This window comes from Nerophis ophidion, linkage group LG22 (genome assembly GCF_033978795.1).
Source record: "Nerophis ophidion isolate RoL-2023_Sa linkage group LG22, RoL_Noph_v1.0, whole genome shotgun sequence".
NCBI lineage: Eukaryota > Metazoa > Chordata > Actinopteri > Syngnathiformes > Syngnathidae > Nerophis > Nerophis ophidion.
In genome coordinates this window covers 23,261,697-23,287,187 of record NC_084632.1, presented here as the reverse complement: position 1 = coordinate 23,287,187, position 25,491 = coordinate 23,261,697, and the positions used below count along the sequence as shown (strand labels likewise).

Genomic DNA, 25,491 nt, shown 5'->3' with positions numbered 1-25,491 from the left:
AAGCCTTGTACATTGCATCTTGTAAGGGAGGTGTCTACCTCCAGCACAGAGAGCAGAACAGTGCGACCAGGATGTGTGGTACCAGGCAAAACCAATCAGGGGATCCCGGTTGACAGGGGGGTTAAAACGATAGTGGATTCCAGGGTTCTCTTCCATTACCATCACCTGCATACAGATTTTTAGTTAACACATTTACTTTTGTGTTGTTTTTATCACTGCACATAATACACAGAATGAACAAATACATAGAAATATATACAGTAGCTAACAAATGTTTACCATGACAATGAGGGTCATATTTGTTGGTCCCAGAGCCTCAAGAGTTTCCAGTCCATCTGTAGGGCGCCTGTAGTGGAAAGTTGTTCCAGCAAAATTCAACCGCTGCGGCGTGTCAGCGGTCAGCTTCTCATTGAGAAAGTAATGATCACTTTTACTTTTCAGCACTGGAGCACAGAAAAGAAGAAAGTACATGGAACAAATCAATGCACTGAAACGTCACATGGTTATTATCTAATGGCACAAATACATGAGAGAAACTATTGGGACAATAATTATCAAAACACACCATTTTGTGTGGTTGATTAAATCATCAATCAAAAAGACTACACTCCAGTTAAAAACAAGCCATTGGCCACAAATGGCCCCTGGCCTCACTTATGACACCCCTGCTGTTATAGCTCTGTGTTAGGGTTGAGCACATGATGTGATATCAACTCTATGAACAACCTCAACTCTTGTCAACATTTTAGCTTGCTCGTTTTCGAGCTCCGGCATGAGCAAACAATTGAAGAGAGAAAGGGACTACATAATATCTTAAAACCAGGGCCTGATTTTAATTTGGAGAACCCTACTGACATTTTACATGCATACCTTCAGACTAAACGGGGCAGATGCCTTCTGAATGATTTGTGTACAAAAAGGAAATAATGTTCTACAAGCTGATCAATCACAGCCTTTAAGGTAAATGGGATTTGATTTGTTTGGAAGTGCACATCACGCTAGTATGAAGTATTAAAAATATATTCATGTTGGCAGGTCTGCATTTGGAATAAACAGGAACAGAATTGTGATGTAAAATGAAAACTGGAAACCTTATTCGCCAAAACGGCAGAACGTCTAAAGCTTTGCTTTCCATTAATACCCACAGTCTGTAACGGCATTGACTTGACTTGAATCGAGGAAAAGACGTCAGTTTTGCCTTGCAGAAAGAGAACTGAATCTTTGTTGTAGCAAGCAACAACACAACAGTAACATCATCCCTGGCGAATGTTGTAACACACACACACACACACACACACACACACACACACACACACACACACACACACACACACACACACACACACACACACATCTCATTCCACTCTCACCAACCACTTCCCAGTTTTCCCGGCCACAGTATAAGCTAGTATTTGACATATGACTCCATATAGCTGCCCAGGATATGCCTGTAGGATGATTCTTTAATTTTGGACCTGCAGAATAGGCATTGCATCATTCATTTGTGTCAACAACGTTGAATTGAATTTCCCTCTGGATTAATAGAGTACCTGTCTAATACGTCGGAGAACCTTTGACAAGTTGACCTCATGTCTGTCCCCGCCCATTAGAAAGTTTCAAAATGCAAAGTACGATCTGCCTTGAAAGCAGAGTATCTTATTTTCAAAATAAAAAAAGGTAATTTTTTGGGTTTATATTATGCTAGATCCACTCGACTTCCATTGCACCGGTTGCCAAGGGCGTCCCCTTCCAAGGTTTCTCATTGTCATCCCATTGGGTTGAATTTTTTCTTGCCCCGATGTGGGATGTCGTTGTGGCTTGTGCAGCCCTTAGAGACACTTGTTATTTAGGGCTATATAAGTCAACTTTGATTGATTGATTGATTGATTGATTGATTGATGGTTTGTGCATGACTTCCTGTCCAACACAAGCAGATTTTAGCTAAATGGGTCGGGTACTCCGGCTTCCTCCCACCGCCAAAGACATGCACCTGGGGATAGGTTGATTGGCAACACTAAATTAGCCATAGTGTGTGAATGTGAGTGTGAATGTTGTCTGTCTATCTGTGTTGGCCCTGTGAGGAGGTGGCGACTTGTCTAGGGTGTACCCCGCCTTCCGTCCGAATGCAGCTGAGATAGGCTCCAGCATCCGCCGCAATCCCAAAAGGGACAAGCGGTAGAAAATGGATGGATGGATGGATCCATCGTGTTGCGGCGACTGGCAAATATAAGAGCTCTGTGTATATCTAGCGCAAGGATACGCTAAATATATGCAGGCGCTGGAAACTGACACATTGACTAAAATAGTGATGGAAGGAGTCCACTGCCGTGGCAGAGCCCATCCATCCATTTCCTACCGCTTATTCCCTTTGGGGTCGCGGGGGGCGCTGGTGCCTATCTCAGCTACAATCGAGCGAAAGGCGGGGTACAACCTAGACAAGTCGCCACCTCATTGCAGGGCCAACACAGATAGACAGACAACATTCACACACTAGGGCCAATTTAGTGTTGCCAATCAACCTATCTCCACTTCATGTCTTTGGAAGTGGAAGGAAGCCGGAGTACCCGGAGGGAACCCACGCAGTCACGGGGAGGACATGCAAACTCCACACGGAAAGATCATCAATAGACAAACCGGAGTCAAGAGTCGTCCTGGAAAACAACCCGACAGCTTGGGCTTTTAACTCGATGACTGGCACTTTCAACTGTGGTTCCGGGATGAACAGGCAACAATTTCTAATCTTCGGGTGTAATTATTAACATTCCAGCTTTTTGTCTTTTGTACCTATTTTTGTTGTTTTTTTAATTTCCATAATTTGCAGAGAGCCAATACAGAAGAAGTCACAGGCTGCGAATGGCCTCTGACTTAGGCAGTTACACTGTCATGGCATCTTACCTAGGTGGTTCATGGATATGTTGAGCTCCTGTATGTGAATGAACAATGAACCTTTTGGGATTCGGATGACCTCTTCATAGCCTGCGTGGTAAACACAAGTGAAATTACAAACACATTTTGCCACTGGACCACATCAGCTGACCAATGACAGAAAGATAAAAGGGGACAGAATTCCAACTGTCAAGCACACACTCAAAGACATCAAGTCAAAGCTAGTAAAACCAAAATCAAGGAATAGCACTTTTTTCTGGGCAACAGGGGACGTGATGCATGAGTAGTGTTTAACTCTGTGGGATGCCGATAGACTGAGAAAAAGCTTCAGATTCCGGTCGCATTCCCTGGCAGTGTGCCTCAGCCACTCTGCTCAGCTCTTTTCACACAAATAAAAAAATCCAGATGTACTGCCTCTTCACTATATTCCCTCAATCTGTTTTCCTGTCCCTTTCATTTCTTTCCCCTTCCTTGGCTAAATCTTCACTTTGCCAACCAGGCGGCCTTGCAATTAACTACAGTCTTTCTTAAAGAAAAAGGAGGCATACAAAAATATCTTCCAGTGCTTAAACCACGAAAAGAAAGGAGAGGCTTGGCAGGAAACCGATTTATGGCACAGGCAATGTTCAGGAGTCAAGATGGAGGTGTGGAAAAATAATTGAGTTCAGAGGGTTTTGGTTTGAAGACAGACACAAAGACAGAAAAAGTGGATTAAATTTGTTTTTCTGTGATGGACTTGGAGCAAAGGAACTGTAAAGCCCTAGTCGAGGGGTCAGCAACCTGCGGTTATAGAATGCAATGCGGCTCTTTAGCGCTGCCCTGGTGGCTCCCACGAGCTGTTTCAAAAATGTATGAAAATGGAAAGTGGTGTGGGGAAAAAATATATTTTTTGTTTTAATATGGTTTTTCTAGGACAAATATGACACAAATCTCCCTAATTGTTAGCAATCCCACTGTTTATTGAAAATGCTTTACTGATGAGAGTATTTGGCGAGCACCGATTTGTCCTAATAATTTTGTCGATCCTTGAACTCACCATAGTTTGTTTACATGTACAAATTTCTCCGATGCTGCCACAGAAAGACGTGTTTTATGCCATTCCTTCTTTGTCTCATTTTGTCCACCAAACGTTTTATGCTGTGCATGAATGCACAAAGTTTAGCTTTGTTGATGTTATTGACAAGCATATTTGGTCAGTGCGTGACTGCAAGATAATCAATGCTAACTGCTATTTAGGCTAGCTCTGTGTACACATTGCATCATTATGCCTCGATTGTAGGTATATTTAAGCTAATTAGATTTCCTTTACTCATGTCGTCAGTGTATTTAATTTATATTTAGATGTCTCGTGACATATCATCTGTATGTAATATTGGTTGCCTTTCTGTTGTTTGTGTGCCATGTTGTTATAGACCACCGCAAACGTTACCCAGCTTGCAAAGATTGTAATAAACTCATGAGAAGAAGACAGCCTTTCCATGGATGTTTGACAGCATCCATAGTTCATTTCATTGGGTCATGCAGCACTTGATGTCGTACAAGTTAGTGGGTTTAGTACTGTAAATCCTGATTAAAATCATGAGACAGATCTACTGGTCAACAGCAATATGCCATATTATTACTTACTCAGGGCCAGATTTACTAAAGGGCTTGCTAAAGCGTGTACTAGAACACGTGCAAACTTGATAGCACACGCAAAGCTCATTTACTAAACGTGTGCAAAGTGGATTGCATCGGTTAAGTGAGCAGAATAATTTGTGCAATCCATTTTGTGACTCTGTTTTTATTAATATGCTAAATATACGCTGATCCTCAGAAGACCCACAAAACCAATAAATATTTAGCACGCAAAATGTGATTTATCAACACTCATCACCATTCGCCAGCACTTTTTTGTGTTTTATTTCGCAAGTGTCAGACGGACGTGCTATCTGACACAGCCATGTCTGTCTATGTCGGATAAGAGACAGTCCCGCTGCACAGACTGAAGATGGACAGAAGATAATCCTCCGTCATACGTGTGTGTCCAACGTTCCCTCTAAGGTACGCGCCTCGAATGAAAAGATTGGCGCATAACAGTGTGCAAGTCTGTCGTCGCTCACATGTGCGCCACTGAATGCTCAAGGAGTTTTGGCGTTTGCTCACACATGAAAAATTGGAGGGAAAATTGGTGTCAACATATTTGGACTGACGGAACTAAAAAATATGAGCAATCGTCATTTTTCTTTTATAACTTTATAGCTGCGGGATGACTTAAAGGGCTGAATCCAATAATTCAATTAATGCATTTTGGTGTCCACTGGCATTTAAAAAAAATATATAATTGTTTTTTTGTATTTAGGAAATATATTACTAAAATATATCTCCTGCATGTAAAGACGTCCTTCATTATGCATTTTCTTGTGTTTATTGCGGACGCACAAATGCGCTGGTGATTTGATCCACAGCCTGGCGAACAGAAATATGTGTCAATGTACACATGTTTCTGTGGTCTAGATTGCAATTCAGAAAATGTGTTACAGATTATAGATGCGTGCTGCTGGTTCAACACATCGCACACAAGTGTCTCCAAGGTAAAATCCTCATTTAGATAAGGTGGTCAGCACCACTTTTCAATTACACACGCATTCTTAGTCAATCACACTCATAATACACGTTATTTTATTTTTTGTACACGTTGTCTAGCGCGTAGTATTAGGATCTTAGTAAATCAAATCAAATTTTAAACGTCATCACGATTTTGGCAAATACCATTATGTGAGTGTGATCATTGGTGATATTGACATTTAAAAAGCAGGCTTCGCTGAATATCAAACCATCAATCAGCCAAGGGGCAAACTGAAAGACAGTGGACTCAGGTATAGAGAGAATATGGACAATTAAACCGCAGGATGTGTGCGAATGTGCCCGGATGCATATATTACAGGTCGTTCTAACGTTACTTTTCTCTGCAAAATGAACCATAATAATATGTCTAAATATAGTTTTAAACATACTACAGCTCATAAATGTCCAACAAAACATGATTTTATTTTGTCAAAGTATAATTATGTGGTCTTATTTGATGGACTCTGCTGTATACATTTATGTAGTATGTAGTGACCAGCGGACTTCTTTTAACACACTCACAACGAAATACACATTACAACCAAAAAAAAAAAAAACACACACACACACACACAGGTATATAGCGTATATATATATATATATATATACACACACACACACACATACGGAAAATGTATATATTAATGTATAAATGTATAAAAATATATATTTATTATTTGTATATTTTTGTCCTTGGATTTTTGCCATGTACAATCCATAATTAATGCACCATACCCTATTGTATGGTGCATGGTATTGTATGTTGTATGTTTTTTTTTTACACAACCACCCCCCCGTTTTTTGTTTTTTTTTAATAAATGTTTTGATTAAATTTGACTGGTATTACAATATACAACAAAACAGTAATCACATTTTCCTCTTTTTTTCCCACCCACTTCCAAGAACAGCAACTCAACACATACCCCCATACACACATACCCCCCCCCCCAGGTCCTACATAATAAATGAAATGAGAAAACAAAATAAAAAAATAAAAATACAAATTAAAAAAAAGGAAGCTGGTTTATGAAAGGTGACCTTTTCATGTGTCCTAAAGCAGTGGGCCCCAACCACCGGGCCGCGGCCCGGTACCGGGCCGCAGAAGAATTTTTTATAAAAAAAATTTAAAAAAATAAATACATTTTTTTTTAAATTTTTTTTATTAAATCAACATAAAAACACAATATACACTTACAAATAGTGCACCAACCACAAAAAACTCCCTTTTTCATGACAAAAACGTCCCTTTTTTTGTATCCGGCCCGCGGATACAAAAAGGTTGGGGACCACTGTCCTAAAGCGTCTTTAATTTAACTATGTAGTCAACCACAGCCCCAAACAGAATAAAACTTCCCAGGTGCCGCCCTAAGATTGAACTTTATTTTCTCCAGATCTAAATACATCATAAGGTCTTTAATCCATAAGGAGGCTTTGGGGCAGAATGGTGACTTCCACTCTAGCAAAATTCTCCTACATGCTAATAAGGATGCAAAGACGATACTATCCTTAAATTTTCTCCCTATTTGGGGATCTGTTACCGTCCCAAAAATAGCCATTTCTGCACATGGTGTCAGATTTAAATCCAATGCCTTAGCAAGGTGTTTGAAAATAGTTGTCCAATATTCCAGCAAATGGGGACAAGACCAAAACATATGCGACATGTTTGCAGGTGACATATAACATCTGTTACAAGTATCCGAGATATTGGGGTATATTTTGGAGAGTATGGAATTAGTGAAATAAATACAGTGGACAACCTTAAATTGTATTAAATTAATCCTTGAACAGGATGTACTGTTGTTAATTTGGGTTAAGGCAGAATCCCAATCTCCATCATCTATAGATCTGCCAAGCTTTTTTCCAAATTCCCTCTGATTTTATCAAGAGACGTTTTACCAAACTGGGAGATTAAGATGTAGATTTTGGAGATTAGGCCTTTCTGATTTGTGGGAATATCTAAAATTGAGTCAATTAGCAAATTAGGTGGAGTATTAGGGAAAAAGAGACTATTTGATTTAACAAAATTACGAATCTGAAAGTATCGAAATAGGTGAGATTTTGGTAGGTCAAATTTTTCACACAGTTCACTGAAACTAGCGAAGACATCACCAATATATAAATCCTTTAGCCTGCTAAGGCTTGACTGCTTCCATAGAGAAAACGCTACATCTGTGCTAGGAGGGAGAAAGAGGTGGTTATTATGAATGGGGCTGTGGTTGGATAAGCCCTGCAGGCCGAAAGTATTTCTAAATTGAGAACAGATTGTAAGGTTACAAATGACAATTGGACTACAAGTAAATTGGGATGATCGATAAGGTAATTTTGATGTAAGCAGATCCAAGAGAGAGGTAGAACAGGAACTAGCTTCAGACTTGCACCAGATTCATTCAGGTGCTTGGATCCAGAGAGTCACTTTGTGTATGTTAGCTGCCCAATAGTAGGGTTTTAGATTAGGGAGTGATAAACCACCTACGGACCTATGCCTCTGCAGGAACTCTTTCCTAATCCTGGGAGTCTTGCCCTTTCCATATAAAGGATGAAATTAGTTTGTTTATTATGCAAAAAAGGAATTGGGTAAAAAGATAGGCAAACATTGAAACAGATACAAAAATCGAGGAAGCACATTCATTTTGACGCAGTTTACCCTGCCAGCTATAGTTATGTGTACATCATTCCACCGTTCCAAATCTAATTTAAGTTTGTCGATTAGAGGTGGAAAATTGTCTTTGTAGAGAGCTGGTAGCTTACGACAAATATGTACACCTAAGTACTTGAAGTTGTCCCTGGACATCTTAAATGAGAAATATCCATCAAGAATCTCAAGGGCCAAAATATTTACAGAGAAGCATTCACTCTCAGCGAAATTAAATTTATAGCCAGAGAATGATCCAAAATTGTTTAGCAATTCAATAATCTTTGGAATGGTAGAGATTGGATCAGATATAAACAATAGTAAATCATCCACGTATAGAGAATGTGTGTGTTCTAGACCGCATCTAGGGATTCCTGTACTGACACCAGCCGATTTAAGAGCAATGGACAAGGGTTCGATTGCAGTAATGAATAACAATGGGCTTAGAGGGCACCCCTGGCATGTGCCTCAGCCAAGTGTGAAAAATTGGGATAACATCCCATTTGTGCTTACGGCAGCCCTGGGAGAAGAGTATAGAAGTGCTATCCAAGATATATATTTGGACCTAATGTTAAACCTCTTTAAGACCTCCAATAAATATCCCCACTCCACCCTGTCGAAAGCTTTCTCCGCATCCAAAGAGATCACCACTTCTGTCGTCTCCTCGGATGCTGGAGAAAAAATAATATTAAGAAGGCAGCGAATGTTGGAAAAAGAGTGCCGGTTTGTCATAAACACAGTTTGGTCAGGTGATATGATGTTTGGTAAAATTGATTCAAGGCGAAGGGCCAGTGCTTTAGCTAAAATCTTATAATCAGCGTTTAAGAGAGAGATGGGACGGTAAGAACTAAAATCAAAATCTACTTTGCCCGGTTTTAGTAATAAAGTTATTGACGCTTTGATGAGAGTTTGACGCAAGGTACCCCGGTACAGATAGTCATTGTACATATTTAAAAGGAAAGGAGTCAGTTTATCTGAGAATTTTTTATAGGACTCTATAGGATAGCCATCTGGGCCAGGGGCCTTTCCGCTCTGCATTAGTTTAATTGAATCTACAATTTCCCGGATTACTAAAGGTTGATCCAAAGCGCTCTCTTGAGTAGTAGTTATGGAAATTTCAAGTTATCCAGGAAACTCATCATAATTGTTTTATCAGCAGCGCATTGTGAAGTATACAGTTCAGAGTAGAATGATTTGAAGGTGTCAATAATGACTGAAGGAATGACTGTAAGTTCACCTGTGGGGGTTCTGATTTGTCGAATTTGCCGAGAAGCTGACTGGCTTTTAATTTGGCGTGATAGATGGCGCCCTGCCTTCTCACCGTGCTCGTACAGGAAGCCACGCGATTGTAAAAGTTATTTTTCAGTTTCTTGTGTTGACAATAAATTGTAGTTCATTTGCAGATTTTGTCTATCTTTAACCAGTTCAGGGTATGGAGATACTGATAGCTGTCTGTCAAATTCTGTTATACTTTCCATGACCTGCTCCTGTTTTTGTCTTCTCAATTTGTTTTGTCTTACTGAATAAGAAATAATCTCTCCCTGGACTACCACCTTTTATGTCTCCCAGAGTAAAGACGGGGATATGGTAGTAGAGTTGTTGGTGACAAGAAAATCATCTATCACTTTGGAAATTGTTTTGTAGAATCCGTCATCATTGAGTAGTGTGCAATTAAACCTCCATGGAGTCTGCGTTTTTTTAAAGAGTGTAAACGAAATATCAAGTAACAATGGAGCATGGTCAGATATCACTATTGTTGAATATTCTACATTATCGACAGCCGGAAGGAGATTATCATCTATGAAAAAGTAGTCAATCTTTGAAAAGTTTTATGGACCTGGGAATAGAAAAGTGCCACGGGTCCACACCTCCTATTTGACCCATGAGTTTTGAAATTGTTTTGGCCATTTTTAATGGGGGCCCTGCCTTGGACTAGATTTGTCTAGAAACGGGTCTATCCCCACAGTATTTAACGATGGGAACTGAGGTCTGGCAAAAATGAAAACACTTTCTTAATAAATGCTTCATCATCCCAATTGGGTGCATAAAGGTTGGCAAGGACAACATACACATTATTAAGAGAACCTCAGACTATTACAAAACGACCTTCATGGTCAGTTATGACATTTGTTGGGCTAAATTGGGTTCTTTTGTGTATTAAAATAGCTGTACCCCTTGCTTTGCTGCTAAAATTCAAGTGAAAAGATTGTCCAACCCATGAGATGAGGCCATCAATCTATGGTAATCCTTAGTGGTCAGATGAGTCTCTTGTAGGAAAGCAATTTCAGTTTTAAGGTGTTTTAAATGGGAAAATACTCTACCTCTTTTGATTGGGCCGTTGATCCCTTTAACGTTCCAAGAAACAAATCTCAAGCAAGGTAACCCTTTCTTGTTTGTATTAGCCATAATCACATTTTTTTTTAAATATGGTGAGATGACACAATGCCTTGTAGAAGGAAGTGGTATCAACATACAGACAGGACTAAAAGAAAAAACAAATTTGTAGGACCTAACACACAAAACCCCCCCCCCAAAAAACCCATCGAAACAGAGAACAGATAAACACTCCTAAACCACCCTAAATTTGTCCTGAGAACTACAACTAGCAGCGGGACACCATAAACTCTGTTACTTCCGTATGACATTAATCTGTGAACTAATATCACCGAGTAGATAGGGCTCCTATGTCTGCAAATGTGTCTATAATGTACAGTAGGTGCCACTTAAATAGGAATAAGCACCATAAATAATAATGGGGAAAAAAAAATTAAAAAAAAAAAAAATGATAATGATAATAACACAAGTAGCCCCTGGTAAGTGTCCGTTTCAAATTGGAAAAATTTGAGAAAATAGAGAAACAAAAATATCAATTTACAATATTTAAGTTAGTCGTAACTTTTAAGTACGAAGAAAAAAAAAAGAGGAAAAAAAAAAAAAAGAAAAAAAGTTGCAGTGCAAAAATTGACCGACAGATATAACCATACCTCAAATAAGTTGCACAACAGGATGATTAGTTGCCTGCAAGCCTGGATAAACAATGTCCATTGTTTGTGTGACGCATTCGTTATACTCCTCTTCAACGTACTTTTGGCCTGAAACGCCTTCCATACAAAGTCATCTTCCACTAACCTGTGGGAGAGATGCGCTCGTCGTAGAAGTCTTGGGCTTTTTGTGGAGAATCAAAGTACAAGTTTTCATTTCTGAAGGAGACCTGGAGACAGGCGGGGTGCAGCAAGCGGAATTGTATTCCTTTCAGGTAGAGCGCATTTTTGACGGGGTTGAAAGCAGCTCGTTTCTTGGCCAAAGCAGGGCTGATGTCCGGGTAAACTCAGCTCGGTGCCGCGGTAATCCAGTTTATGTTGTCTGGCCCATCTGAGGACTTTTTCTTTCTCCTGGAAACGGAGGAATTTAACGATGAAAGTCCGCGGTTTTCCGGCGCCAGCATCCAGTGGTCTGGGACCGAGGGAGCGGTGAGCTCTCTCTATCTCTGGTGGGCTGCTGAAAACATCAGGACCCGTTATCGCCATTAGCAAGTCAGACGCAAATTTGGTCGGATCCTGTTCTTTCTCGCTTCCCTCTGGAATGTTGATAATCCTTAAATTAGATCGGCTGGACCGGTTCTCGAGGTCGTCCACTCGTTCCAGGAGCACCGTAATTTGGAACTTTAGAGACTTCACAGCGGCTTCCATCTCGGGGAGTTTTTCAAAGTTTTCACCCACTGTGACTTCGGTTTTAGTCAGACGGCTGTTAAATGACGTCACCTGTTGTCCTAATAAATCGACTGACTGCTTCAGGGACTCAGTCGACTGTTGAATCAGAAAAGCCATATCAGCCATGAAGCTATCGCGCTGTTTATTGAGGAGAGCCTCGATGTCGTTCTTGGTGACTGGGTCAGATTGACCCTCGAGTTCAGCTCTCTTGTCTTCCGACCCTGAAGCTGCAGCTGCGGCCGCCATGTTAGCTAGCTTAGCTGAGACGCTCGCTGCTCCAGTTGTTGTTGTTGTCGGTTTTGTCTTCGAGTTTTTACGTCACAATAAACACACTATTTTGCACAAAAAAGGGTGCGTCAGCCAGGAAAAAACACCGTAAAGTAGTTAGACTTAAAGAGTAAATGAAAAGTTTGACCGGAGCCCTCCTCTTGCACGTCTGCCCTCTAACTCATCAAACCGGAAGTCCCCCCAAAAAAACCCTCTTAAATTAAAAAAGATGTTGAATGAGGAAGAGTAGTATACGCATAGCTCCAGCTGTGCCAAATGTAGGCAGCTCGAAGTTGGTGTGCAACATGGCGTCCTGTAGTCACGTAAGGGGCTTTTGACCAATCATTCAGGAGATCGTCTGAAACCGAATAGTCAATACTCTGTCTATACACGGCTCTGAGTGGACTCATGTGAGAATGAGCAGGAGTGAGTGAGAACCGAGGGGGACGTTAGATCAGCTCGTTGCCAGTAGCTTCCAAAAATGTTAGGAAAATTAATGCACTATTACATCGGTGCCCTCCCCCCACAGTGACCTTGAAACACGCCTTCAAAAAAATAAATATGCAAAAAAAGTTGTGTTGATGTGAACACACAAAACCAAATAATTATTTCAAAACAAAATCACCACAAAATATTTATCAATCCTACACTATCTACATCAGTGATTCTCAAATATTTTCTGTTACGCACCCCCCCCCCCCAGGAAGAAAAAAAATATTTCGCGCCGTCCCCCCACTCTCCACCATGACTAAAAATAGTCAATTTTGTCGATAAATATGTTATGACAAAACCTCTGCATAACATTGTAAACTTCCATCCATCCATTTTCTACCGCTTATTCCCTTTTGGGGTCGCGGGGGGCGCTGGTGCCTATCTCAGCTACAATCGGGCGGAAGGCGGGGTACACCCTGGACAAGTCGCCACCTCATCGCAGGACATTGTAAACTTATCAAAAATAAAAGAAACAACACACCAGTCTTTCCTCGTCCCCCACCGTGGTTACAGCAAAGCCAAGTGTGACATACGCTCATCATATTCTGGTACAGCAAAAAAAGCATGTTCCCTGAGGTTACGCGCCCCCCCCTGACATTGCACCGGCTCCACTGTGTGAGAAAGACTGATCTATATTAACACATTAAACACAAAGATGTGTAGGACACGTTTTCGAGCTGGTTTTATAGCAAATACTATCTCTGTATTTTACCCTCGAGCACCTCAATGTCAACAGAAGCAACCGACATCGACCACAACATACAAAGGCGACACGACTCGATCAATACACAGCGTATCAGCGGTTTTATACGTAAATCTAGAAAAATATTCTACTTTGACGAGAAGAACAGCGGACGTCTGAGATCACTGCTAAATATAAGCTGGCGACTAATCCCGGGTATAACGCCGCCTCTAGACCAAAGTCAGCTGGGATATGCTCCAGCTTACCCACAACCCGAGTGAGGTTAAGTGGTATAGAAAAATGGATGACTGAATGGAAAGTCAAATGTTCTCCGAAATATACAAAATAAGAATAATAGGGAGAAGCCTCTACGGTTCTTAGCTTTCTGGAAATGTAGCCCCGAAAACAATTTAGTTGAAAATCCCTGTTGTATGGTCACACGTCATTGCCTGTTTTTCAATGTACAAAAAACATGTTGTGTGGAGCACTATGAAGCCTGATGTTGATGACACCAAACAGCATATATGTGGCTTGATTGTTTTTCCAGTTTGTGGTGTGCCCCGTGGGTCCATACATGGCCCTCCTCTTTTCTAAGCAGTATATTCCTTATGTCATGAATATTTATGCAGTGTAAGTATTTGGTTTTGCAGTGTTTTTTTCTAGAATGTTGGATTTCTTGTGCGCATCAAGGAGATGAGAATGCTAAAGTGTTTCACCTCCTTCTGGCAGAGAGTCATTAAAGACGCCTTCCACAGACTCGCAGCTGCTTCCATCACCCCCGCAGATCCGACAACGGTCCTCTCGAACATCTGAGCCCAGAATGCGATCGCAGCCGACGTGCTGAGGCAAAAGAAGGAGAGAATGAGTGTCAACGTCGCTCAGGGTCATGGGTGAAGGAGTACAGTCAGTGAGTGGAGAGGTGTCAGAGGCCGGACTGAGGGATTACCTCTAATGTCTTCCAGACCCCTTTTCAAAACACTGAGAGATCAGATGACACATCCAGATGTGTTTTCTGATCCTGGGCAGACATAGTGCTCTCAGATTTCTAAAGTCGTAAGTGTCGACATCAATAGGCGTTATGATGAGCAAAACAGGTGCGTTTCCTCAAACTCTTCGTTAGAAACCTAAACTACTCTCGTACTTTATTTGTCTAAGTGACACTTGCTTATCGTCAAGCAAAGCTGAGGTTTATAATCCTTTTTTTTTTTTTTTTCATTGGTTAAATCACAGTTCAACAACAGTTGCAAAATTAAAAACTCAAAATGATGCCACAGGTACATGGATTATATCAGGGGTGTCAAACTGAAATACAGAGTGGGCCAAAATTTAAAACTGAACAAAGCCGCGGGGCAAGGTTGAATAAATTAACCTTTTAATAGGGACCCAAACAAGTTGTGCATTGAATATTAAACAAGCAAGGCTTATATACCTTTATAGTCACATGCAAAATCGAGTTTCAAGTTATAATAATAATAATGATTAAAAAATATCAATGGCATATCAAATAAAATTTAAATAAAAATTGGGGGTAGCGGGGTTTGCTGGAAGCGGGGGTGTATGTTGTAGCGTCCCGGAAAAATGTGTGCTGCAAGGGATTCTGGGTATTTCTTCTGTTGAGTTTATGTTGTGCTACGGTGCAGATGTTCTCCCGGAATGTGTTTGTCATTCTTGTTTGGTGTGGCTTCACAGTGTGGCGCATATTTGTAAAAGTGTTAAAGTTGTTTATACAGCCACCCTCAGTATGACCCTTATGGCTGTTGATCAAGTATGCTTTGCATTCACTTGTGTGTGTTAAAGCCGCATACTGTATATTATGTGACTGGGCCGGCACGTTGTTTGTATGGCGGAAATGACGACAGGCTATAGAGGACGCTAAAGGCAGTGCCTTCAAGGCACGCCCCCAATATTGTTGTCCGGGTAGAAATCGGGAGAAATTCGGAAGAATGGTTGCCCCGGGAGATTTTCGGGAGGGGCACTGAACTTTGGGAGTCTCCCGGGAAAAAACCGCGGGCCAGAGTTTTACACCCATGGGTTATATGGTAGCACTGTATTGCAGGAAGAGCAACCTTTTTAGCACTATTAAATATCAACTACAATCTATCTGACAGTGATCCCTTACATTAATTTTATGTTAAATTCGAATACAAAGATGCAAATAAATGGACTGTGTGATTATTCATAAACACATTAAAAGGGGCCATGTGAATGTAGCTTACAATACAGTAGATAATAGGGGTGATCAAAAAATCGATTGATATCCGAATCGCAATTCCTATATATTGTGATTATAAATCGATTCATAATTTTTAATGATAGAGTTTTTTATCAGCTACATGTATATATTTTTGGGAAAGTTTACAAGGCCATCCACAAGCTTACTTGGCACGCATATATTTTATACAATCAGCAGCCGAGAGGAACTTTGCAACACGTAACCTGTTTTGAAAAGTTTTTACTATAATTTTTTACCAAATAATATATTGCGATAGTTGTTTTGAAACATGAATCGTGTAGAATCAAGAATGGTTCTAAATGGAATATTGATTGGCTTTAAGATTACCATCCCTAGCAGACAACATCGTAACTCTGCCTCTTAACACAACTCATATGCACCTGGTCCACCAGAGAATGAGAAGATGTAGCAGAAGGGATTAGTGTGGCCAATTTAGCGACTTTGTCACTATATTTGTTGAGTATTCAGACGCCTCAAGGCTACTGGCGACAAATTCAGCAACTTTTTCTGGACTGTTGTGACAATTTTGGAGACTATAATGTTTAAGCATGTATCGCTCTTCTTAACGATCAGCATGTCCTGCTGTGGGCTCCTTCACCTCATCCAAAAACTCTCACTTCTGACTTGTGACATAAAAACAAACCACATAAGAAAGTTAACTTGTATTTTTAAACATGTTTGTTTTGTTTGTCATGGTTTTGGCTGACTTTTTGCACATGTGTCAATTATGCTAATTCGTTTTTAGCTTTTTTTTTCTTCTCTCCATGGATGCATATTTTTATTTTTCTTCTTCTTTTCTCATGATATGTCATACTGTTTTTTTTAAATTTACAGAGCGTATTGTTAGCATCAGCTCTGTGCTCTTTCAATGTATTTTGTGTTCTTTGTGTTATTTAATGTTCCCCTCCTGTTTTCATGTGTTTTATTTTATTTTTTGTGAACTTTTTGAAGCCGCACTGCAACCACCTAATTTCCCCACTGTGGTATAAATAAAGTATATCCTATCCTATTCTAACAGAGACTGCAATAACAACAAAGCTTTCTTACAGTGGCTAACAATTTAAAAAATAAAATGTAATAGATGCATTTGATTAGTTGGTGTGGTAGAATCTATGTTAATACCCCTATCAAATGTTGTCTTCATTTGGGCCTTACAGAGCCCTTGACAGGACATGCCATTTTTTTGCCAGCAGCATGTCATGTTTAACTGAGTCATCTGCTCCCAGGTCATTTTCTTCCCCTTCATTCCCCCTCTACCTTCTGTTCCTGTGTCATAAGACTCCAGCTTTGGAACTACAGTCACCATGTCGTTGCAAAGGAGATGAGTATTTCTCCATGTTGCTTCTCCGTCTTTTTATTCCCAAATGAAGCCGAATGACCAAAAGATCGAAGAAAAGAAAAAAAATACAAGGGATTAGAAATGTGGAAAGTGACAAAGAGCACAGCAATGCAGACTTGCACTCAGCAGAGCTGCAGGGTCATTGAGTACGAGGGAAAACAGAAGAGAGGGAGGAGGAGGTTGGAAAGAACAAAGATGCACATTAACAAAATCCTCTTGTTGGACGAGCACGCAAACTGCAGCCTGTTAACCTTAGACGCACTTAGCTATTAATGTCGTGGGTAATAATGTTATCTGTGACTGAAGGGCCAGATATTTATTTACAGATACAGAAAGAGATAGTCTGATACCTTTGCACAAAGCCCTGAACTGGAACTGGAATTCTGCCCACTACTCTACACTAACACTAATAGTGAGAGTCTTTCTGTCCAATAAGGTACAAGCTAGGTACACATGTATAAGTACAAAAGCAATACCTTAAACTATAGTGACATGACTGATAATGTTTTTGCCTAGAGTGTGAGTGTGAGATTATGCTCCAAATGTCAGACTACAACAACACAAAAGGCATTGAGGTCTGGAGCCTCTCACCGGTATTCATTGTTGATATAAAGAAAAACATGACCATACACAGGTATATAAATCTACACTAAGTACCAATGTATTTTTGTCTCGTTCCTATGAGAATCCTGCGTGTGACTGAAGCATTAGGAGTGGGACTATCCAGGGCCAGTTGCAGTGGGCTCAGAAAACCATTCTTCACGCATTTTTCACTCATGCTTAAATTGAAGGATGAGGCAAAAATACAGTGCTAACTACTGTATACTTCCCAATTTCTTTAATAGTCCTCTGGGGCATATACATTATTTAATAGCGGTTTGTTCCCGGCAAGACAATTTAATGTGTATAAAAAATGTTTGGCTTCATATTTTTTCTACTTCTGTGCTCTAATCATGATATATTTATATATATATACAGTATATACAGTATATACAGTATATATATATATATATATATATATATATATATATATATATATATATATATATATATATATAAAATAATTTCTACAACTCTTTTTTTTGCGATAGAGTAATTTGAGCACATACTTTTTTGTCACAAAAAACATTCATGAAGTTTGGTTATTTCATGAATTTATTATGGGTCTACTGAAAATGTGACCAAATCTATGGGGTCAAAAATGTACATACAGCAATGTTAATATTTGGTTACATGTCCCTTGGCTAGTTTCATTGCATTAAAGCGCTTTTGGTAGCCATCCACAAGCTTCTGGCAAGCTTTTGGTTGAATGTTTGACCACTCCTCTTGACAAAATTGGTGCAGTTCAGCTAAATGTGTTGGTTTTCTGACATGGACTTGTTTCTTCAGTATTGTCCACACATTTAAGTCAGGATTTTGGGAAGGCCATTCTAAAACCTTAATTCTAGCCTGATTTAGCCATTCCTTTACCACTTTTGACTTGTGTTTGGGGTCATTGTCCTGTTGGAACACCTAACTGTGCCCAAGGCCCAACCTCCGGGCTGATGATTTTAGGTTGTCCTGAAGAATTTGGAGGTAATTCTCCCTGTTAATTGTCCCGTTTACTGTCTGTAAAGCACCAGTTCCATTGGCAGCAAAACAGGCCCAGAGCATAATACTACCACCACCAAATACAGTATATGCTCGAGTTCAGCCTTTAAAATGTATACACACAAGTGTTTCATTTGTTTCCTCTTAAAGTAAAAGTGTCCCCAATTGTTACATTTATCCATCCATCCATCCATCCATCTTCTTCCGCTTATTTGATGTCGGGTCGCGGGGGCAGCAGCCTAAGCAGGGAAGCCCAGACTTCCCTCTCCCCAGCTTCTTCGTCTAGCTCTTCCCGGGGGATCCCGAGGCGTTCCCAGGCCAGCCGGGAGACATAGTCCTCCCAACGTGTCCTGGGTTGGACGTGCCCTAAACACCTCCCTAGGGAGGCGTTCGGGTGGCATCCTGACCAGATGCCCGAACCACCTCATCTGGCTCCTCTCGATGTGGAGGAGCAGCGGCTTTACTTTGAGTTCCTCCCGGATGGCAGAGCTTCTCACCCTATCTCTAAGGGAGAGCCCCGCCACACGGCGGAGGAAACTCATTTCGGCCGCTTGTACCCGTGATCTTATCCTTTCGGTCATGACCCAAAGCTCATGACCATAGGTGAGGATGGGAACGTAGATCGACTGGTAAATTGAGAGCTTTGCCTTCCGGCTCAGCTCCTTCTTCACCACAACGGATCGGTACAACGTCCGCATTACTGAAGACGCCGCACCAATCCGCCTGTCGATCTCACGATCCACTCTTCCCCCACTCGTGAACAAGACTCCTAGGTACTTGAACTCCTCCACTCGGGGCAGGGTCTCCTCCCCAGCCCGGAGATGGCAATTCACCCTTTTCTGGGCGAGAACCATGGACTCAAACTTGGAGGTGCTGATTCTCATTCCGGTTGCTTCACACTCGGCTGTGAACCGATCCAGTGAGAGCTGAAGATACCGGTCAGATGAAGCAATTAGGACCACATCATCTGCAAAAAGCAGAGACCTAATCCTGCGGTCACCTAACCGGAACCCCTCAACGCCTTGACTGCGCCTAGAGATTCTGTCCATAAAAGTTATGAACAGAATCGGTGACAAAGAACAGCCTTGGCGGAGTCCAACCCTCACTGGAAATGTGTTCGACTTACTGCCGGCAATGCGGACCAAGCTCTGGCACTGATCGTACAGGGAGCGGACCGCCACAATAAGACAGTCCGATACCCCATACTCTCTGAGCACTCCCCACAGGACTTCCCGAGGGACACGGTCGAATGCCTTCTCCAAGTCCACAAAGCACATGTAGACTGGTTGGGCAAACTCCCATGCACCCTCAAGAACCCTGCCGAGAGTATAGAGCTAGTCCACAGTTCCACGACCAGGACGAAAACCACACTGTTCCTCCTGAATCCGAGGTTCGACTATCCGGCGTAGCCTCCTCTCCAGTACACCTGAATAAACCTTACCGAGAAGGCTGAGGAGTGTGATCCCACGATAGTTGGAACACACCCTCCGGTCCCCCTTCTTAAAGAGAGGAACCACCACCCCGGTCTGCCAATCCAGAGGTACCGCCCCCGATGTCCACGCGATGCTGCAGAGTCTTGTCAACCAAGACAGCCCCACAGCATCCAGAGCCTTAAGGAACTCCGGGCGGACCTCATCCACCCCTGGGGCCTTGCCACCGAGGAGCTTTTTAACTACCTCAGCCCCAGAAATAGGAGAGTCCACCACAGATTCCCCAGGCACTGCTTCCTCATAGGAAGACATGTTGGTGGGATTGAGGAGGTCTTCGAAGTATTCCTTCCACCTATCCACAACATCCGCAGTTGAGGTCAGCAAAACACCATCCGCACCATACACGGTGTTGATAGTGCACTGCTTCCCCTTCCTGAGGCGGCGTATGGTGGTCCAGAATCGCTTCGAAGCCGTCCGGAAGTCGTTTTCCATGGCTTCCCCGAACTCCTCCCATGTCCGAGTTTTTGCCTGCGCGACCGCTGAAGCTGCACACCGCTTGGCCTGTCGGAACCTGTCCACTGCCTCCGGAGTCCTATGAGCCAAAAGGACCCGATAGGACTCCTTCTTCAGCTTGACGGCATCCCTCACAGCTTGTGTCCACCAAGGGGTTTTAGGATTGCCGCCCCGACAAGCACCAACTACCTTGCGGCCACAGCTACGATCAGCCGCCTCGACGATAGAGGTGCGGAACATGGTCCACTCGGACTCAATGTCCAGCACCTCCCTCGTGACATGTTCAAAGTTCCAGTACTCCCTCGAGTGCTCCCAAAAAGGGTGGGTACTCTGAACTGCTGTTGGTGCGTAAGCACAAACAACATTTAAGTATTGTCCTCTTTCAGTAAAGATCTCCCCAGACAGGCTTTGTGTAATTTACAGCACTTTATATGTATAGACGACAGCAGAAAGACGGCCACCAAAGATAAGGAGCTTGCCAGGCTTGATGTTAACATAGCTGCTCTTCAAGAAACTAGGCTAGGTGGGTCTCTCAGAGAGGCTAACTATACATTCTTTTGGAAAGGTAGAGAACCCGAGGAACCTCGTCAGCAAGGAGTTGGTATTGCAGTCCGAAACATACTTTTGGCATCAGTGGAACCTCCATCAAGAGGTACTGAGCGATTGCTGTCTATCCGTCCCAGCACTGCTACAGGTCCAGTGAACATTTTTAGTGTCTATGCTCCTACTCTTTCTTCAACTGAGTGATTAAAGATAGATTCTATGAGCAACTTCATGAGCAGATCAAGGGTTTTCCTAAAGATGAGTGCTTAATCATCCTTGGCGATTTTAATGTCAGAGTAGGCGCAGACCATGCATCATGGCCTTCTTGCTTGGGACACCATGGCATCGGAAAGATGAACATAAATGGCCAGAGGCTGCTGGAGCTATGCACCTATCACAACCTCTGTATTACAAAAACCTTTTTTAAGAGCAAACCATCGCACAAAGTATCATGGGAACATCCTAGGTCTCATCGATGGCATCAGCTTAATCTGATAATCACTAGGCCGTCGTCACTAAATAACATTCTTATTACCTGAAGCTATCATAGCGCAGATTGCGATACGGACAATGCCCTTATGAGCACCAAAGTGCGCCTTCAGCCCCATAAAATTCACCGCTCCAAGGCAAAGAGTTGTGCCTGCATTGACACATCAAAGATGTCAATTTCATGCAAGGTGGATGATTATGTATCAACCCTGGACCAAGTTCTTCAAAACCTGCCGGAGCATGATGCTACAGCAAAATGGAACGCCATGAAAGAAACAATTTACAATACAGCTATTTCAACTTTTGGGAAGAAGGAAAGAACTAGTCACGACTGGTTCAATGCCCATCTACCAATCATGGTACCAGCAATTGAGGTCAAACGCAAAGCATTTTTGGCATACAAGAGATGTCCAAAAGCTAAGCCCCTTGCATTGATTGATACATTTATTAGTAGATTGCACAGTACAGTACATATTCTGTACAATTGACCACTAAATGGTAACACCCGAATAAGTTTTCCAACTTGTTTAAGTCGGGGTCCACGTTAATCAATTCATGCAACACTCAAGAGTACTCGTTCCACACAGCGCGTTGTCAGACAGTGTGCAAACAACTATTGGCAGCAGCTCTGCGAAGACATCCAGATGAGTGCTGAATCTGGTAACATCCGTGGCATGTACAACGGTATCAAGAAAGCAGTAGGACCTGCTGTAAAACGGACTACTCCAATTAAATATCGGTTAGGGGAGATTACCACCAATCGTGAAGAACAGATGGTCAGATGGGTCGAACACTACTCGGAACTATACAGCCATGAAACAACTGTCTCTGATGCTGCTCTAAATAATACGAAGGCGTTACCAATCATAAATGAACTAGACGAAGTGCCTACAATGGTAGAGTTTGAAAAAGCTATTAATTCACTTCCATCTGGCAAAGCACCAGGTAACGATAAATATTCCACCTGAAGCTTTCAAGCAAGGGAAGCCTGCCCTACTTAAACCGCTGTACGAATTACTTTGTCTTTGCTGGGAGGAAGAAGGAGTACCTCAGGACATGCGTGATGCCACTATTGTGACACTTTATATAAGAATAAAGGGGACCGCAGTGACAGCAATATCTATAGAGGAATTTCTCTCTTGAACATCGTTGGAAAGATTTATGCACGCATAATCCTAAACAGTCTACAGATATTTGCAGATCGTATCTATCCTGAATCCCTTTGTGGTTTCAGGGCTGGAAGATCGACGGACTGATATATTCTCAGTCCGGCAGAATCAAGAGAAGAGTAGAGAACAAGGTCAACCTCTTTACATGATGTTCATAGATCTAAGGCTTTTGATCTTGTCAGCAGGAAGGGCCTATTCAAGCTTCTACAAAAGATTGGATGTCCTCCAAAATTACTCAGCATGTTGATCTCTTTCCATTCCAACATGAAGGGAACAGTCTTGTATGATGGATCTTGTTCAGACTCCTTCTCTATCAACAGTGGTGTTAAGCAGGGCTGCGTTTAGTACCAACTCTTTTTGGAATATTCTTCTCTATACTCCTGTCCTATGCTTTTGACACATCCATTACGGTTGTCTATCTACACACACGGTCTGATGGCAAATTGTTCAATCCGGTAAGATTACGTGGGAAGATCAAAAGGAGGTCAGTGTTAATCTGAGAGATGTTTTTTGCAGACGACGCTGCTCTTGTTATCAACACCAAAGAAGCCTTACAACGTTTAAGTGACTGTTTTGCGAATGCTTGTGAACAATTTGGACTTACAGTTAGCCTGCAGAAAATTAATGTTAGCGTTCAAGGTGCTGCAAATCCTGCTATCGAGATGAATGGTTTCAATTTAGAAGTAATATATAATTTTATATACCTTGGCTCGACAATCAGCAATAAACTCTCGCTTGATGTTGAACTTGAAAGGAGGCTTGGAACGGCAAATACCATCATGGCTAAACTAGCAAAACGAGTATGGGAAAACAACGCTCTTCCTAGACATACAAAGATCCGAGTTTATCAACCCTGTGTTCTCAGCACTTTACTCTACGAAAGCTAGACCTGGACTACTTACATAAGACAAGAGCGTCGACCTAACGCTTTCCATATGCAGTGCATCAAACGTATCCTTGGTATTAGTTGGCAGGACTATATTCCACACAGTGTCATTCTTCAGCGGGCTAATATCCATAGCATGAACACTCTGCTTAGCCAGTGCCGTCTTCGATGGCTGGGACATGTTCGTCGGATGGAGGACGGACGGCTTCCTAAGGACATTATGTATGGACAACTGGCTGCTGGTGTCAGACGTGTTGGTCGTCCCTCTCTCCGGTTCAAGGACGCTTGCAAGAGAGATCTGAAGGCGTGTAGTATTCCTCTAGACAGCTGAGCGATACAGGCGGCAAACCGAAATGTCTGGCATAAAGCAGTTAGACGGGGTATTGCAGAGGCTGATTTGAGGAGAGGCCAGCTCGCAGAGGAGAAGAGAGACAGGAGGAAACGTACTGCAAATACCATTGCACAGTAGGAGCAGGACGAAGACTCTACACATGTTTGCATTAAGTGCAACAGGGACTGTCACTCAAGAATTGCCTTGTACAGCCATGCTAGGCGTTGTCAACAAACATGAATGTACCATATCAACAAAACATCAAGTTAAAATGTAAATATTATAATTAAATAAGTGCATTGTATAATTACAACACTCATTGTAACTGAAAAGATTTGACGACGGTAATAATTGACTAAAATAGGATGACAAAACTATTTCAATAAAAACAAACTATTAATAATTAAAGTACCATTGCAAAATAAAAAATAAAAAAATTAAACATCAAATTGAAATAAGTGTCTTACCCAAGAGCCTAAATTAGCATGGTCATCTGTGACTAAGCTGCCACAGAGAAGATATGTATAGAATACAGTAGGCCAGGCCTATATGCTCAAGTTAAGGCTAGTTACTATACATGGACGTAATGATTTATCGAAACATGTATACACAAGTTCAAGTGTTTCATTTAGTTTTTTGGGTGTTAAACTGCAAATCTTTGTTTTTAGTTTTTTCATATACAAGATACACGTTTTTATGCATTTCAGGGTTTTGGGGAGCCCAAGCCTCAAATTTCTGTCGGCCGTGCAGTTTCGCCGTGCCGCCGTGAACAGTGTTCCTTATTTCCAGTTGTGAAAGGTGGCAACCCTAACTCACGTATTCAAGCTGTCAATCATAGAGAGAGCTTACCTTACACTCGCCGTTTACACACACGTCCAGAGAGTCGTCTCGGCATGGTGTGCCATCCACTACCGCAGGAGCACGCTCCGTGTAGAAGTTGTATCCCTCTGCAAGGCAGTTCAGAGAGCAGATCTTCACCCCACCTACACACAAACAACGCAGACGTGCACACACACAAAACAGTTTAGTGCTATGCAAAAAAAAAAAAAAAAAAAATCACTACACACAAATATGTAGCAAGACACACATTAAAACAACTGCTCAAATATTTTTGGGCCATACAACATACGTTTGCCTAGTCACTTGTTGCAAGGCAGAATTTGTTGGGTGCCATAACATTGTGCCCCATATAGTAGCTCAGTGAAAAAAACATTTAGTGAAGCCACATTTATTTTTTTGTTTGTTTAAAGAAAATCAAATGCAAAAAGAAACCATGTAAAACAAAAATACAAATTACACTGTACAAAAATATTTTATTTTTTCTCCCATTTTTAATGAGTTGAACTTAAAGATCTGAAACTTTTGCCATAAACACAAAAGACCTATTCCTGTCAGATATTGTTCACAAATCTTGCAAGCGCTTTTATTGTTCTTATTTTTTTAATCTGTGGAATCCTCTAATAATGATTGTGGAAAAAAAAAAAAAAAAACTTAACCGCAGACACAGTTTTGCTTGGACTATATTTGTAGTCCTTTTCTACCTTGCATTAATCATATAGTCGTCATCACGCTTTCATCTGATGCCTTGCATAATGGTGACGGTTCAAACCCAAGTTTTTGTGTGACTTTTGAGCAGACCTGGGCAAATTACGGCCCGCAAGCCATATGCAGCTCGTTAAGCAGTCCAACCTG

At 41.6% G+C, this 25,491-nt stretch overlaps 1 protein-coding gene across 2 annotated transcripts in view; it reads right to left on the bottom strand.

Moving 5' to 3' along the window:
* Positions 1-25,491, bottom strand: part of adamts10 (ADAM metallopeptidase with thrombospondin type 1 motif, 10) — a 135,123-nt gene that overhangs the window by 15,191 nt on the left and 94,441 nt on the right. For both annotated transcript variants that reach the window (XM_061883524.1, XM_061883525.1), the window contains 5 exons: positions 24,649-24,782; positions 13,993-14,116; positions 2,896-2,976; positions 280-443; positions 39-165 (listed from right to left, as the gene is read on the bottom strand). In XM_061883524.1, the coding sequence (XP_061739508.1) occupies positions 39-165; positions 280-443; positions 2,896-2,976; positions 13,993-14,116; positions 24,649-24,782 (630 nt within the window). The remainder of the gene's footprint in view (positions 1-38; positions 166-279; positions 444-2,895; positions 2,977-13,992; positions 14,117-24,648; positions 24,783-25,491) is intronic.